The 17,754-nt window shown below is 39.9% G+C and overlaps 1 protein-coding gene across 3 annotated transcripts; it reads right to left on the bottom strand.

Moving 5' to 3' along the window:
• Positions 1 to 131: 131 nt before the first annotated feature.
• Positions 132 to 17,696, bottom strand: LOC143336078 (natural resistance-associated macrophage protein 2-like). 3 transcript variants are annotated; one of them, XM_076755955.1, is made up of 17 exons: positions 17,537 to 17,696; positions 13,063 to 13,147; positions 11,234 to 11,370; positions 10,956 to 11,075; positions 10,422 to 10,541; positions 10,169 to 10,275; positions 9,985 to 10,055; positions 9,832 to 9,899; positions 9,564 to 9,719; positions 9,137 to 9,295; positions 8,896 to 8,982; positions 8,508 to 8,627; positions 8,264 to 8,413; positions 8,038 to 8,111; positions 7,326 to 7,479; positions 6,939 to 6,992; positions 132 to 2,874 (listed from the first exon to the last, which is right to left on the bottom strand). In XM_076755955.1, exons 2-17 carry the CDS (start codon positions 13,094 to 13,096, stop codon positions 2,797 to 2,799), a joined length of 1,689 nt encoding a protein of 562 aa, XP_076612070.1. In that variant the 5' UTR covers positions 13,097 to 13,147; positions 17,537 to 17,696; the 3' UTR covers positions 132 to 2,796. The 3 variants fall into 3 exon arrangements, with proteins under 3 accessions (XP_076612070.1, XP_076612079.1, XP_076612088.1); XM_076755964.1 differs by lacking the exons at positions 13,063 to 13,147; positions 17,537 to 17,696 and adding an exon at positions 12,424 to 12,556 and having other exon boundaries at positions 2,674 to 2,874; XM_076755973.1 differs by lacking the exons at positions 132 to 2,874; positions 13,063 to 13,147; positions 17,537 to 17,696 and adding an exon at positions 12,424 to 12,551 and having other exon boundaries at positions 3,849 to 6,992.
• Positions 17,697 to 17,754: the final 58 nt, after the last annotated feature.

Consider the following 17,754-nt stretch of genomic DNA (forward strand, 5'->3'; position numbering starts at 1 on the left):
CAGCCTATATTTTCTACATCAAGTACACAAGATGTACAACACACAACCCAGAGATGATTTTGCCTTTGAATGAAAGAAAAACTAATAAAGATTCTTATGCAATACAGATTTTGAAGGCACAGCAGTCAAAAGTGTTTTACTTTTTTTATTCAAGAAGAAAAAACAATATTCAAAAATATAATACAACATCAGTACAAAAATCTGATACAACTGAGGTCGTTGCCGTGTTTTTACACAGGCAGGAGGTCATCTGGAGATGTACGCTTGACTTACAGTCTTCAGCCAAATGCATGTGTCCTGCAGTGAGATATGTTCACCCAAAATCATTAGCATTGCTTTTCTGCTGTGATCCCATCGACGGTCCTCAAAGATGCAATTATTTTATCATACAGCTGGAAATGTCAACTTTTATGCTTTCAATTACACCTTGGCCCATTTCTTTTGTTATCAAGAGATGGTTCAGTTCTCCAAAAAATAATAAAAAATGTTTTTTGCAGGAGTGGAATTAGTACAACAGGTCCTTTACTAAAAATACATATATTATTTTTGGCAGGACATTTCAATTTAAATCAAAGTTGGAATTTGTCACATAAATTAATAATTTTCCACATCTCTAAGTAATAAAACAAACATACATTCCCTAAGAAAAATATTTCAGTATGATGGCAAATGCAGAACACAATAACGAAAAGAAAACAAATTTGAAGCTGCTGTCAGCCTCTCTATATCTCACATATAGATCTCAGTGTACTACAGTTTTGTTGTTCCACCTACAACAATATACATATTTCTTGTGTGGGTTTGAAATCCTCTTTGACTGAATAGTGAATAGGCACAGTGGTGAACAGAGGAGGCACTGTGGTCGTCTGCACACTAACGTTAATAGTGCAGCTGAATATTTGGTCGAGGAAGAGGTTTGGTTTATCAGCCTGAACCAGCAGTGCACAACCATTCTTCTAAAGGTGTTGTTTGCTGTTAGTATTCATCACTTTCTGTCTTCTTACCTAGTGTCTTCTCTGTATTTTAAAGGCGCTGCACTAATCAAGTTAATGAAGTGCATAAGAAGACATACAGGTATCAGCCCGTCACAGTTAGAGGCATTTGTCATATTAGCACTCTGTTGCTATGCTAACACTTGTCTCCCACATTTGAATCAGTCAAACTTGTTCATGTTTGGAGTCCAGTTACCAGAATTAGCTTGTACCAGGACATGACTTTACATATTTACCATTAACTGTACTTCAGCTATTTTGCACCACAGTGCAGATGCCAACCTTTTCCTCCATATTCACTTCAAAAGTTAGATGCTATATTTTACTGTGGCAGAGTGCAGTTTTGCACACATCGCACCTCTGCGCAAGCTAGCTGCTGCAACAAACTTAGCTGAAGCTAAACAAAATAAAAACAACATAATATATAAACTGCATACAAGCCAAAGTAGCATTTATAGAAACATAAACTACACATAAATAAACAAATCTGAAAACAAACTGACCTAAGTTTAACTGAGGAGGAAATTTACTGGAGAAAAAATAAGTAAAAACAAAATATCAGATGTTGTTTTATTCTAATATGCAAGAACTGATTAATATCCTCCTCATATTAAACCTCTATTGCAAAAGTATGCTGTCCAAAAAAAAAAAAAAAAAAATCTACATCATCATGTTACCATGTAGCTTAAAGTTTGCTGCCACAGTGTCTTTCTGAAACTACCACCACAGAAATCACTGAAATAAGGAATTTTTACATCCAACTCATGGTGGCTTAATTTAATAATTTACAATTAGCAGACATTTTTATGACTGGACTTCAAAAGACTTGGAAATACTGAGGATGTAGTGACATTATCTCCAAGAACAGAAATGTGCAGAATGTAAAATGGACTGCATAACTGCACATAAAATGACATAAAACTGTCATTCTCCTCTATATAGTATATAACACAGGAAAAGGTGTGACAAATCACACATAAAAACCTGGTATGTTTTTTATATTCAATATATTAAATATAACAATTTATCAATCTAATATTGAGCTCTTGACTAATGTTTTAAAACCCATAAAATTAATAAAATTTGCAGCCTGGTGGCCGTCATGAAGGTCCACAGCATCTTTAGTGCAACACTGGCTGAAAACAGTCGACTGTGTCAGGACTCATCACTTCGGTGTCAATAACGTGACAGTGAATCCATCTTTGTAACATTACTGAATGGAAAATGACCGTTTCTTCACAGTAGTGTCTTGTCTTTAACTGTTGTTGTTGTGGTGTTGTTAACGTGTAATGGTTTGGTCATTTTAGATGAGTGATTTGGACAAGCCAACAGTCACAGGAGCCTCGTTCTTTCAAACATGTCTCTGTTTGGAACCCAGATATTTAACCGTTATCTGGTAATTCATTCATTGTTTCATTTCCACTTGCTGACTCCAGCTTCTTAAATGTGAGGACTTGCTGCTCGTCTTTGTTATTTATGATAATAAATGAAGAGTCTTTGGGTTTTGGACTGCTGCTTGGATAAAAGAAGCCATTTGAAAATGACACTCTGGGATATTGTAATGAGCATTTTTCACAGAATTCTGACATTTTACAGACTAAGAGATCAATCGTGAAAAAGTTTGATAATGAAGATAACGGATTGTTTCAGCCCTAATCTGCATAATATTATTTTGCTGAGGTTGTTGAGACGCATATGATGTAAGGACACTTAAAACAGGTGTCAGGCACAGAGAGGTGAAGACGAACACATACTGGCCGAGCTTCAGTGGTCCCACACTTCAGCATCCACTCACAGTGTCCTCCTATCGTTCAGCTAGAGTTTCGGAGTCCATGTCGCTCAGTAAGTAAATGTCTGTGTGCCGCGATGGTCCCATTTGTGTCTGAAAGACAGAGAACAGGAGGTTTTATCAGAGTGTTGTATTCAGAAGATGAACTCATCACGCAAATCAGCATGCTGTTACTTTATCCTTCATGAAGACAGGCTGGATTACAAATGAATTTTTCATATGATTTTTGACACAATTTGTATTGTTTCTCCCGTTTTCACAGAGAACAGAAGGTGTCAACTATCTTTTATAGTTATATGAAGAATAAACTCTGACCCTACTCTGCTTTACTGTATCGTCACTTGGAATAAAACTTAACAAAACATATATTTAATGATAAGAGGAAAACATCACAATCAATTCTGTGTTTTGATCAGTGGTAAATATGATCCCACCAGTTCTCAATTTGAATGTGATTGTTCTACATTTACAGGTTAATTAAGGGTGCTCACCTTGGGTCAAAGTGATACTTTCCAAACTCAAGTTTCTCATTTAATCCTGGAAAGTCCTGCAAAAGAGCATTTCTGTCGCCTACCGTGATGATCTATCAACCCTGTTATATTAAATGTGAAAAAATAAAATTTGATCCTTTGTCCCTTTAACCTGGGAAAGAGGAACGTAAGCGGTCATATTTTAAACAGTGTGTGAGGAAGTCTGACACATCTTTTATGTTTTACACGATTCTCACAGGTCATTTTCACAGTTTATACTGATGATAACAGCACAGCAAGTGAAAACTATGTGATTAACAGGCTGTACAGTCAGGCAAGTTACCACGTTTAGTCCTTTATTTATTGCGCTGACATCTTGTCACCAAACTGCCACAAAGCTGGAGTCATTCGTGTATTATGACAATGTTAAAATCATGTGAGGACCATGTGAGTAAGATAATACTTAGATGTTGATTTGAGGTTTAATTTACTCCAAATTAATATTCAAGCTATGTTTTCATTATGTATATAACTAAAAATACAGTATTCATGAATCCTTCTTTAGAGATTCCGACAGAAGACGCTCACAAATGTCCATATAGCCATTGTTTCCCATTTATTTTGAACACATGGTGCGCTCATCCAGCAGCAAGCACAGACACTTAATTCATTCAATCCCAAAGAGCAGACGTGAGTGAAAACCTCAGCGAACACATTCCTACACCGAAGTTTTCCCTGTAACATTTCAGATGAGAAGAGGTATTCATATGACACTGTATGAACTCACAGTAGCCTGAACAACGTCAAGTTACATTTCTATCACCTGATGAAACCTGACATGAAAACCTTGAGAAACTTTATGAGAGCTTTTGAGAACTGCAACAGTACCTGATCCACCACGAGAAAGTGAACATTTAAGACAACAATAACTTCTGAAGAACCTGAGATCTGCTCTGTGATCACGGTCAGCTCTTACTGGTTAATACGTACTTCTTGCTTGGATATTGCTCAGTTAGGTGTTTTAGTGCAGCGCACACGGTCTGATTCTAAACTTGCACTTCTGTCTCCACTGATTCTTTATTTCGTTTACAAGTTGGAAAAATCAGACTGATTCTGGACATGTCAGCTCCACTGTCGTTCAGAGGAAAGCTGTTGTGCTGTTGTCCACATCAGACTGCTGCTGCTCACGTTATCTTGTGTTTAGCCATGTTGGACTGAAACAAGGCTGCGTGAAGGCAGAGTGGGCCCTGACTTTAGTCTCAGCTGACAGAGGAAATGATGGCACGTGGCTCATAATAAAAACTAATAATACATATTTCCTAAAACAAGTTTCAATCCTCTGTGCATTGGTTTATTATTGCTGTCTATAGCTTTAGTAAAACAGGTTATGTTTTCATCTTTATTTTGACCTGCAAGCAGGTCTGCAGCCCGGTGGGCTCGTGTTAAAAATCTACAATAAAATTAACAGCAGTTTTCTGCCAACACTGTTGGGAGGGAGAACAAAGCAACACTTGTTACGGCAAGTGAGTCAGTGAACACACTGTAGCTTAATTAACAGATGCACCGTACCAGAACTACCATGAACTTCTTCCACCTCTGACTGAATCTGACATGACTGTATCCTGAGCTACGGCATTCGTGGACTTTAATTTACAAAATGACTGCTTTGGGGGGTTTAAAAATAGACTGCAGACTGCAAAGCCTTCTGAGACAAACTTATGATTTTGGGCTTTATAAATAAACTCGACTTCCTCTGTACTTGTTTTGACCTTGTTTTTGTTTTTTTTTTCATCTCCAGTTCTGCTTTAAACACAGCTTTGTCATGACAATTACACTTATAATTATACCATTATTCTTAAGATGCCACTTAAGCAGCTCATTTCCTCCTTCTCTGCATAGCAGTATTCTTTCAGAAATGATAGCCACATGTATTGTAGTAACTCTGTAATGTCAGATATTTTTACTGCAATACATTAATCACCCCTATCTCCTGAAGCTTTTACCCACAGGCAATGCTGAACAAAAATGTGGAACAGAGGTAAATCCTTGTATCACTAAACAAAAGCTAAAAAAAAAAAAAAAAATCTATATTTCTACAATACTTCACAGTCAAGGAGGAATGAAACAACTCCTGCACAGTGCTACAAACGTATTTTCTTTTCGTACTTTAGTATGTTCATGAACCCAAACTGATTATTTAGGCACTAAAAGAGGCTCTGAGGATGAAGCTGCAGTCATTTAAAGCTTCACTTGTTTGAAAGGAGCCATCTGGATCAGGCTGCACGTCATGCACACGTCATGAGTAAAATATTAAAGGTGCCATTCTTTAAAAAAACAAAACAAAACAAAAATCCCTCTTTTGTTCACAGACTTGGTTGTGTTGAGCAGATGTCCGATCTGGACTTGTGCAGAGCAAAGAGAAGTGACACACAAAGTCGATGCATCATTTGTGCGCAATACTGAAACTTACCACTTCAGCTTCTTTAACATGTAAAACCTCGTACCCAAAAACTTTTTCACACAGTTAGGGCTGGATATCATTTGGTGGTTTTTGGTACACAGAGCAGGATTAAGGTAACTTTCTTGTGGATTATGTCATAATTATATTTTCCCAAAAATCTGAATTTTAGATGCAAAAATCCAGTGAATCAAACAGCTACAGAGACGGTAAACTGAGACGAGCTAATAGAGGATGTTGAGGTAGACTGAGTGGAAATCATGACTGAATGAGCAGCAGGACAGTGGGCGGCTGACGTTATCCAGGTAAGAGGGCTCACAGAGAGCAGAGCTTTAGTATATGTCTGAGGGAGCATGGGAATTAATCGTGGACAAAGATTAAAAAGATGACTACTTTAGGTCGACAGTTCGATCAGGTATTACTCAATGGAAAAAAACAGGACAAATAAGTGAAAGGAAAGAACTGACCTCACCAGGATGATGCTGGTTTGCTTTTTGTGAACATATAACAGTCTAACCTCAGCAGCACACAATAACTGTTGTACTGCAAACTTGGCATCTTTCATACAATGTGTGTGTTATGTTGCATTTGTGTGATCAGTATTTTTTAATGAAAAAAAAAATAGTTTTATGATTATTTAAATTGTGGCTGTAATTTTGACGTTATTTAAACCTGAATAAAACAAAAGGTAAAGCTTGTCTCATGAATTTGCAGCAGTGTGGCTCCAAACATTGTGGCTACTACTGTAGTTTAGTAGTAGTAAAAACACAAAAATACAAGCTGAGCTGCTATTTCACTGAAGTCTAGATTACATTTTAGAAAAACAGTGGCTCTTACTTAGACGTACAGATACTTGGGTTAGTCATCAATAGAGTTGTATGAACTAGTCAAGTGTCAGATGTCTATTTACAAAGAATGTGAGCGCAGCTGTTGCCTTTGAGGACTGTAACAATTACTGATTCAACAACATCAATTGAGTTTTCTGTACTGGTGTAGTCTTCATTTGGTTCATTGGGTACCTAAAAAGCACCAAATTCTGAGACCCAGCCCAACATAAAATAAACATGTGAGATGAGCAGAAGATCCTACACGGTCTATAAAAGTCCTGCTTCTGTACAAGGCTCAGTGTCTCCAAGAGGAAAGAGGAATGCTGGTGGTTACTGTCCTGTTCAGCTCTAGGAGTCGTACTCAGACTGCTGCTCTATGAACACAGCAGGTCGATTGCTTACCCTGCTGCCAAAGTCCAGGCAGGAAACCCCCAAGGCAACCAAACAGTGCCATGCCTGCAGACAACAAGAGGCGAGACAGGGGTCAAGACACTTCATGCATGAAATATAAGACTCTTTTCATTTGAAAAACAGGTTTATTTTACACATCCTTCTATTGAAAATGCGGTATTATTTGTTATGCACTAAACTACCAAGGTCAATCCTTGTATATGATAACCTACTTGGCTGACTCCCAAGTTTACTCCAACAATGAACTACTTCATTCATAATAAGACATGAATTTAACCAAGTTTGTCACTGAATCATTGTCTGTATTAAGAAAGGTGACTGTACTCAAGTCAAAAAGTGTGAACGTAGTGAATGTAAAGTTGTAGTAATCTAACTCACCAGGTAGCCTACAAAGCACAGATAGGCCACAGAGAGCAGAGCAGAGAGAACGTAGAGCAGCACGCTGTTCAGCGACGTGACGTAAACCACCACAAAGTACATGTTGATTGCACAAACCACCAGGATGACTATGCCTCCGGAAATCTTCCACACCCTGAAGAGATAGGCGGTTTATTAGACCATTGAGAAATGCTGCTTTGAACAGTGAACAGTCTCCTGGAAAAACTTCCCTCTAATTGTCACACTGCTGAGTAAATTCCTAGTTTACGTAACTCTGTCTTGGCTTTTAATAATCTATTATGTCAAAAAAAGGAGGAACGTTCCGTAAACGCTGTACTGTTAAAAAAAAACTCATCAGGAACAGTCACTCAGATGACCTTGAGTAAACATTGATTTGTTAATGAGTAACTTAACACAGACCTCTATCACAACAAATTCACCAACCGACGGTCCTTCCTCAGTTCTGAATGTCCCACATGGGACGTTGATATCTTTTTGGATTATAAAGCACACCTAGGTGCTGTATGAATACTGTGAAAGTATCAAAATGACCAACAGGGCTGAAAGCCTCACTGATAATTGGTAATTATGAATAAACGGTATAATGCTTAGAGTTCGTGGAATGAAACCAATACATACACTATGTGTCAGAGGCACAACAAATGCGGTCATTGTGATATTACTGATTTAAAAAATTACATAGTTCACTCACAATTGGTTTGCAAAGTCGTTCATTATGGAGGTCAGACTGGTGAAGGTCAGAATTGGGATCAAAGCAAATGGAAGCTGTTGAACAGAAAGAGGCAGTCACATTGAATATCTCACTGGATCATACACAACAAAACAGGAAGAGTAATGAGGTACAGCATAAGAAACTGGACTGCAGATTGTGCGAGAGAGGGCGAAAAGATTTTTTTGACAGAATGATTCGTCCTGACCTGCATGCTTTGAAGCACGTTGAGGAAGTCATTCATCCCTGTCAGATGCTGAACATCCTGGAAAATGGCTACCAGCAGAGTAGGTGTGATGGCGATGGAGCGGGTCAGCAGCACCCGTGCAAATCGGGACCACCGTAGGTTCAGGAAACCCTGAGCAAACAGGAAAGTAAAAACATGAGCATACGCACTTAGCTTTGTTTGTGCTCATCCATCTCGAAGGCATATAATCAACGGGCATTCTTACCTCCATTACAAACTGCCCAGAGTAAGTGCCTGTCATGGTGGAACTCTGTCCAGCTGCCAGGATCCCTATTGCCCAGATGTAGAGGGCTGCAGGGCCAAAGAAACAGCCCAGGACCACTCCCTGAACAAACAGACGTACCCAAAGAGAAACAAATTATCCTGCATCCCCCCTTCAAAGATACACAGAGACAGTTATTGAATAACATAGAGCTGGTGATACTTCTTAGTAACAAAAGAAGGTGGAGGAAAAAAAGACGTTCAGAATGAAAAAGCTGAACATAAGTTCTAATTTAAGTTTTGTTCATTTATATTTTGTGGTAGTGAGAGTCTGTCTGGAGAGCAATTCCACAGTGAGGGTTTACTGTTGTTATAATAATGAACAGACGTACCCCTTTGTAGATGTCCACCTCCAGTGTGCCATTATTGACAGGGAAGAGATTTGTGTGAGGGCTGCCGGTTGCATTGCACAACGCATTCTGCAACCAGAGACACAAACACACGATGAGCCACAGCTCAAGGCTCTGCAGACTGTTATTATCATTATTCCACTGTGTTTTAATAAGAACCACACAAGCATCAGCAGTACACAGTAAATAGAATGGATTCTCACTGTAATATTGTAATACCCACCACTTCCATATTGGTTTTGTTGTAGAAGGCCTCCGCGAAGACTGCGACGACAAAGACGTTGATGAGGAAGGAGATGAAGAGAGCGATAGTTGACTCGATGAAGAAGTACTTGTTGGCTTCCTTCACTTCCTGCTTATTTCTGCGATCAACATCACGAGACTGGAACGTGAGGAAAAAAAACAGAATTACACTCAACAAACACCCAAGATCAGCTTTAACAATATTTTAAAATGGCCTTAATACTGCTGAATGTATGCTATAATCTCTGAATTTTCAAAATTGTAGAAGAAATGTAGCCATTTAACTCGGAGCAAGAAAAATTCACATTATTCTACATAAAAAACAGTAGAAAACTCTCATTCCAACGTTTTGATTCTTTACTTTTTAGTCTTGCCCATTCACATGTGACAACAAACATGCCTCTAACCTTGACCAGTGCTGAGTGCAAGTAGATGTTGTGGGGCATGATGACGGCGCCTACGATTCCCACTGCCTGCTCCAGCTGCACAGGCCCACAGCCGGCACAGTAAGGCAAGAACATCCCCTTCAGCAGTTCCCCTTGGTCTGGTTTTACCAGCACATACTGCAGAGATGCAACACAGGGTCAAACACGTCCTGGTGCCATGAACGTCAAACTGAACTGGCAAAAGCAAAAAAAACCTCAAATTATATTGGAAATCAAAAGAGACTTTTACCTCATAGCCAAAGCTGAGAGCCATCACGGTGATGAGAAAGCCAAAGAAAGCTTCAAGTTTCCTCAGGCCTGCAAGGAGACAGAAACTGAATCAACAGAGGGACGCACAGCTTCTTAGACGCTGATTGATAAGTAAGTGATGGTGTATGCATACCATATTTATCTAGAAAGAGGAACACAAATGTGTCTGTGATGGTGATGAGGACTCCTGCCCAAAGTGGAATCCTACAGGAGAAAGACAAGAAAATGTGTATTTTTGTTTGTCAATGACGTCTCACCATTACAGAAATACACTCTGTTTGCAGTCACTGTTCACAGACAAGCATTAAAGAGTGTACCTGCCCACAGAGAGGAGGTTGAGAGCTATGGCACAGCCAATGACCTCCTGCATGTCTGAGCCAATAATTGCCAGTTCCACCATCAGCCAAAGGATGATCCGAGGAACCTGAAAAGAAACGAAATTTAACACATAATCAGAGAGGGGACCAGAGTTTATTCATCTCTTTAGAAACTTCACTGTGAATGAAAAAAAGTTAACATGAAACAAGAAAAGGGAAGTTGAGATGTGTAGTGAGAGCGGGCAATGCTCACTGTGGGATACTGGCGGTTGCAGACTTCAGCCAGGTGCATCCCCGTGACGACCCCGAGGCGTGCAGCTAACCTCTGCAGCAGCAGCCCGATGATGGTGGCTCCGAGGAGCACCCATAGGAGCTGAGACAGAAAGACAAAGTCAGCTAAAGCTGCTGCTTCCTATGTGGGAGTTTTACTGTGGCAGACCACCAACTGAAAATAATGACATTCCAATAATAATATACAATGAAAATATTTACGATGGAAATAAGCATAACTCACTGCACCTATGATGCAGAACAAAGCTGAACAAGCTGCACAGAGCAAGAAACAGACGAAATGACCAGAGGCAAGGCCATTTTGCCTTTCAAATGAAAATAATAGCATGTTTAGGAAAAAGGGGAGGAGACATCTGAATGAAGAAAACATCAAAAACCAGTGGAATCACTTCCTCAAATGAGGAGTGAACGAACAGAAAAAGCCAAAATAGATACCAGCCAAGTGCCAGGCCATGGCCGAACAAACCAACTAGTTTAACATGTTCTTATTAATCACCTTAAAGCCAGCTTTAGCCCCAGACTGCAGGTCAGACTCGATGTTTCCTGGATCCAAATAAGCTATGCTCATCAAAAACCCTGGACCAGTGAAGGCCCAGAGCTTACGGAAACTGAATGCCTGAAAAGAAGGACAGCAGAATTTCTCATTATTGCTGATGCTGTAGTTTGATTAATATAAAATTGTTTCACTGTCAATAAAATGATTCCATGATTACATCTGAGCAAAATGTCAAACTCCAGTTTTGCTGCTTATTCATCATGAGACCTGGTGCGTACCTGGTTGACACTCTCCGGAATGGCCACCTTCTCTTCAAAGTATGTAGAGAAGGGTTCATCCTGGGCCACGGGTGATGCAGGAGGAGAGATGGAGCTGTACTGGTTTGTCTGGACTCCATTCTCCTGAGGGGAGTCCTCTAACAAAAGCACAGAGAAAGAGGAAGTTATCAGCAGCTAGCATCACTCAGTGCTTTCTGCAGGGCACCTCACATGACATTACTGATTTTTTTTTTTTAACTAACCTCATCTTCTGAACAGCGTTCTGATTGGTCATGATCACTTTTCACTCACTGGTTTGATTGCTTTGATTTGGGGATGTGGTGTTATCATGACAACAGAGTGCGGTCGGCCATGCAACATGATTAAAGTGATTGTGTTGTGGCTGCTGAGATGTACTGACACTTGATGAGAGAACCTGAGGTAGTCATAGAGGCATAATCTGCCTCATAAAACTTGTTGATCTCATGAAAATAAAGACTAATTGTCAGGTTATAAATCAATAAGCAATAAACTCTCCACTTCTGAGCTAAATCCAACAAGGTACAGACTGATACGGGTCTTGTTCAAACCTGACCAAGTTTTACTCATTTGGGCTTTTTAAATCATTCTACAGCATCTTTAAAATTTACTTCAGAAACAAAATGAATGTGGTTAAACTAGATTTTTTCTGTAAATTCCTTCTAAAGAGAGACCCGTGTGGTTTCATGTTTGAGCAACGATACAGCAGACACACACAAGCTCTGCCAGCCTAAAATAAACCAAACCAGACATTTCTGAAATAACTTCATGAAGGACAAATCACAGCTTTATTCATTCTTTGCTGAGGAAAATGTCACGAGTACCAAGATGTCTCTGGGGTACAGAAGCTTAATTAAAGAAACTGCATATGCTTAAAAGATTTGTGCCGGTTCAAAGATCAGAAGCAACCATTGTAAAAAAAAAAAAAAAAAAAAACCTCCCTGCTGACAAGCGAAAAGCAACTGAACCTTTCACAACTGCTACAAGTGATTTAGTTTAAGCCTTTAAATGACACGTAGAGTATTTAGTCTCCCATTTCTAATTTGTAATTATGGCATCATTATTCAAATCAAACATGTTTAATGAAAACACAAAGAAAGAAAAAGGATTAGATTCCACAAACCAGCCAATATAAACAAAAAGTATACCAGTAAACAATGTGCACTACTCACTGAGCTTGGACGTTTCTTTCCTTCCTCCCTTCATCTCCAACTCACTGCTGGTCCTAAAGTCCACTGTTCCCTAACAAGCACTCTGCGTTTATATGACTCAGCCTTTATCGGCCCCCTTTTTTTTTTGGTCGCTAGATGTCACAACGACAATCTGACATCATGTCTCTAAAAATGACCCGCCAAGAGAGAGAAGTAAAGAACAGACACCACAGCACACTTGTGCTTGTCAATAAAGCCAACGCCAAGCACAAATAATATGCAGAGTGACCTGCCCTTTGCCCTTCAACCAATCACACAGCATCACACAAGCAGCAACAAAGCTCACAACAGAGACAGTGAGATATTTACTAACATTCAGATATTTAAATAATTCTAAACCAAACATATTTCAGGATCAGGAGTAAAGAAAATTAATCTTCCTTTTTGGAAAGATGTCAGACTAGTCGAAAGTCAAACCATGGTGCTGTAAGACAAAATGTACTTGTGTAAAATCTTGTTTTAAGTGGCTCAGTCAGCATGCTCATTGACACAGTATATGTATCGCAGCCTTCAAAAAATGCCCATGGTGTTTAACTTTGGAGATCGTGGCAGGTGTGCCTGAAATGTGACGGTCATGTTTCTGTTGTCTTAAGCAGCTACCTTCGAAGAGGTTTCCGTCCTGCTCGGCTTTCATCAGGGCAAGCTGAGGGATCCCTGGGAACTTGAGGGATGAATATCAGCCTCCCTGGAATAAGACAACAACAGTTAGATAACAGAGATGTGATGACTGCAGCTAAAACAGTCATTATCATGCTAAGTTTGAGCTCATGATTAGTTTTCTGCTCCTTTGTTGAACTGCCAAAGAAGCTAACTTCAGTCTTTTTCACAGTCAGTACAAACAACCTCAACATGAGACATCAGCATTAAAAGTCACAAGTCATAAAAATGACTAAGCAACATTAACAGCATGTGAAAGGTTACAACATTAATGAGAGCCTCTCAAAGGGAACCTTGGTTTGACCAGTGGAGCCAAAGTTTCACTTCCACCATATGCTTCCTTCCTCTACTTCATCTCTGTAAAGCTGGTACTTCTAAACGTACCACCCGAAAGAAATAGTAAATCTCAGCGCTGCCTGTTGTAAGAGCCTGTTCTCTGACACAGAGAGTGTGGCTCCTCTGAAAGCACATGACTGTGGGATTAAATGAGGCAAAAGGTGAGCCGAGGAAGCAGACAGGGCAGCTTTCCCAGCAGTCAAGGCTTCCATCAGAGAGCCACTTCCTCCAGGTGAACATGTGCTCTTAGCCATTGCTCAGGTAGTGACCTGAAAAGTATTAGTTATTTCTTGTGTAATGACCACAAATCATCTGAAAATATCACGTTAACATGAATCAAACCTTTCCATGCAAGAGGAAGTTAACGGCTTTGGAAAATGACTCAAAGTACTAGCAAAATAAGGTAGTTTGTGCTCTCTCCTGGGGGAAGGGTTTTGTTATTTTCAACAATACATACAACTATTTAACTCTGAAACTGAGCATCTCATCTTTCTCTCCTCCTCGATGGTTAGCGGAGTAATTCGCACTGAGACGAGCTGACACAGGGGCATTACACTAGACCAAAATCAATCAATTGTCCACATCTCTTAAAACCATCTGTGCTCCTTTCCTTGGGGTTTAGCCAGAAATATTTTGGTTTCAGCTCAGTGTGAGTGTTGTTGTTAAAAGGCTTATGTTAACGAATTGCATAGTTGGAAGCATCTTGCTAAATATTAAATCTCACCAGAGAAAAATCAAAATGGGAAATTGTTAATCATCAAAAAACAACTGAAATTGTCCTGAGGGCTGTATCTGAGCGCTAGCCTAACAGATGACTGGTTTCTTAGCCACAGGCCGCGTCAGTTTTTTGTCATGTGTTCTCATGTGGCCACAGCCAGCAGTCACAGTCTGTTTCTGAACACACTACAACAAATTCAAAATGAGGCTTCAAATGATTTCTGCTGCCACCAAATGCTGTTTTGTTGTGTACACTTATCGTAGGTCATAAAGATATTGCAAATAACAAATCAGCTATGATCCTTAACTAATAAAAATGCATCCTACAGTGCAACACCATAATACCACTGACATATTTGCAGGCACACATGATGATGGAGGGCACTGTAGGTGGAGCAGCTTGCTCAAGACATTTTCCCCCAGACTCAATCAAGTCCATGCAACTGTCCAAAATCTGATGAACATGTGCTCTCACACAACACCAAGGACTGAATGACTGCCTCAGCCCTTGTAAACATAGCCTGCCCTTTCTTTTACTAACAGTTTACTCAGTCAGCCTTGCTGCAGCGTTCAACATCAAGAAGTACCTCGTCTTTCCCAGTGAGGACAGTGGACCACAGGTTCACTTCCCCCTAGTATAACCTCACAAACCAGGCATGAAAGAATCATAACATCCTTTTTGGCTGTTTTGCTGATCATAGGTCAAGTCTCCCACATGTCTCAGAGTGTGTTTGCCAAGTGAAGATCTGTTGACTAAGACTGCAGAGAGATTTTAATGTGCAGCTATTTGCTTCTCTGCTGACTGCCTTTCTTCCTGGTGAAGCGCATACTTTTCTTTTTCAGACAAAACCAGACACACAGCAATCTTTAAAGTCTCTCCTGATCTGCTTTTGATCAACCTCAAGTTGCTGTCACACAACTTTGTCTCTTTGTCATGAATTGCCAGTGTCTTGAAAAATTCCCAGGTTGTGCCAGGTGTGACACTGGACTCTCACACCTCCCCTCATTCCCAAACCACTACACTAGTGTTAACACCAAATACAAATGTTTCAACAGAGGAGCAATTCCTTGGCATTATCCACGTTTAGTCTACTATCATTCTTATCTGAGCTACATCTGACATGTTTTGTTCCGGTCCTGGTGTGACCTGGACTCCAGTCCTGGATTGTATAACTGTCTTTTAATGTGTCAGCAGTGATCTTGTCAGACTCCATAGGTGACCACGTGAATGTGCTGATAAAAGAAATTTAAACTCAGTAAATGTTTCCCTGGTACTTAAGAATTTAGTCAAACTGAAACCATGTAATATTAGTCAATAACATGATGACGTTCAACATCATCAACTACATCATTTATTCTAACGTTACCAAATATTGGAAAGTTGGATTGGTCAAGCTTGTACACCTAAATAAAAAAAAACAAACAAACATCACTAAGTGATTCATCCATGTGACTTCCCCAAAAGCCTTAGGCTTCAACGAACACCATGGAGGCCTAATCTGCACCCACCAGCTGTAATAATCACTAAATCTACAACAACTCCCAAACTGACAAATGATCCCTGATCTTACGCCCCTCAAATTATGACCCTTGTAGGTTGTTATTCACCATGAAAAAAAAATGTCAACACAATAATGCAAAAGTAAACATCATAGAGACATGATTCTCGATCCAAATCTTAAAACTTCTTCCAGAATTAATTACAATTAGTCAATTACAATTAGTTGTTTGGCAGACACTTTTATCCAAAGCGACGTACATATGAATTCACACACCGATGGCAGAGCATCGGGGCAGTTTGGGGTTCAGTATCTTGCCCAAGGATGCCGAGGCCAGGGCGCATGAGAAAAACCAGCAGTACAAATCCTATCCTCAAATGAGGACTCACACCCAACACTAACACCAGCAGCAGCCCAGCTCTGTTACACACAGTGGACATTCAGCTGCTATGAAGGTTAGAAGAGGAGTCTGTGGAACCAGGAAATCAAATATTCAAGAACTGGTCCATGAGGAACACAGCTCACATACAGTGTTACCATTGAAACCATTAATGTCTGCCTGTGTTCACATACAGCCACGGACTTCCCCAGCTTGACTTCAGTGATTGTTGTCAAAGATTCAACCAATAATATAAGATTCTGTCCAAGTGAAATCCAACATGTATTTTGCATTGCATCTATCTATCACACTTGTGATTAGAAGTCGCCATAAGAAAGTTAACATTGAATAATGCGTAAGGAGAGAATGGCTATAAATCCTACACTGAAATTCAATCTTGAATGTAAATAAATTGCACAACATTCTGTAGCAGAGAATGACATACGTTTACCTGCACATCACATTCATTGTGAGTGTTACTTGCTGCAGGTGGTGAATACATTTCAGCAAGGTGGGAGAAGTAAGGAAAGCAATCTTAAAGGGTCCAAACTCCAGCAACACTTGCAGTAGCATTCGTACAAAGAACAAGACGAAGGCTTTTCCTTTGCCAAGCACTTTGCAAGTAGTGCCAGAAACCCTGGCCATGGAAGAACATTACCATACCATAGCAGCTGGTCTGACAATAACTTTGCCTACTCTACCAGCCAATGCAATAAGTTAGCCAATGTAATTGCTCAAGATCCAGTAAATGACAATAAAGGCATGGGCAGAGGAGTAAAAACTGGCTGCTAATCTGTAAAGAACATTTTACCCTGAAATCCAACTAACATGTTATTCCTGTGATACTGTACAGCTCCGTTTTATATGGCAAATTTGAATGTTATTAATAGTCAAATCCATGAGGAGTCACCTGCTGACTTCACCATCCCGTATGATCCACTGATCTCCAGCTGTGACGCGTGAATCAACCCGTTCATTTGACAGTTCACAATTAGCTGTACTGAGATCAGAGTTCTTTCTGTTAAAGGCAGGATATTGCCTTGAAGTACAACACAGCGGCGTCAAACTTCAGGCAGCCAAACCTTGTTACTCGTTGCTCTTGTGATGCTGAAATAGCGTCGATTGATTTTACAAACTTCCAGTGTTAAGCAGTCAGTAGCAATGAGGAGCTAACCATTACCTAAAACACTTGACCTCTCGTCCTGCTAACGCTACACGGTGATGTGACTGCATTTGAACCAAATAGCTAAGAAATTAACCATGCTTGTTCTTGAATTCACCCTGTAGATATGTCAACAACAGCAGCCTCAACCATTGCCTTCACAACCCTCCAACAAATCCGATAATACAACCCCTGGTACGCTGACACGGACACTGTCAGTGCACTGTTAATGTGTGTGATCAAGCTAACAAGTTCCCATGATGTGCTAGCTGTCTGGTTGGATGTGCTCCTGTTACTCTGATAAAAGTATTAAAACGGCCTTACCTGCTAAAACCTTACGAGAAGGTAAAGTGACAAATTTCGTTTTGACGGTTAAATCTGCTCTTAAACTGACACCATCTGTGTAAATCTGAGGGTAGCTACGTAGCGCGTTATCAAGCTAAATTCCGGCAAAGTCGTACCTTTCCATGTCAACCGTAAGTTCAATATTCAATGCGCATGTGCAACAACCTGAAGGGCTCTGATTGGTCAAAGTGTGTGTA

Source organism: Chaetodon auriga, chromosome 2 (genome assembly GCF_051107435.1).
Source record: "Chaetodon auriga isolate fChaAug3 chromosome 2, fChaAug3.hap1, whole genome shotgun sequence".
NCBI classification, from domain to species: domain Eukaryota; kingdom Metazoa; phylum Chordata; class Actinopteri; order Chaetodontiformes; family Chaetodontidae; genus Chaetodon; species Chaetodon auriga.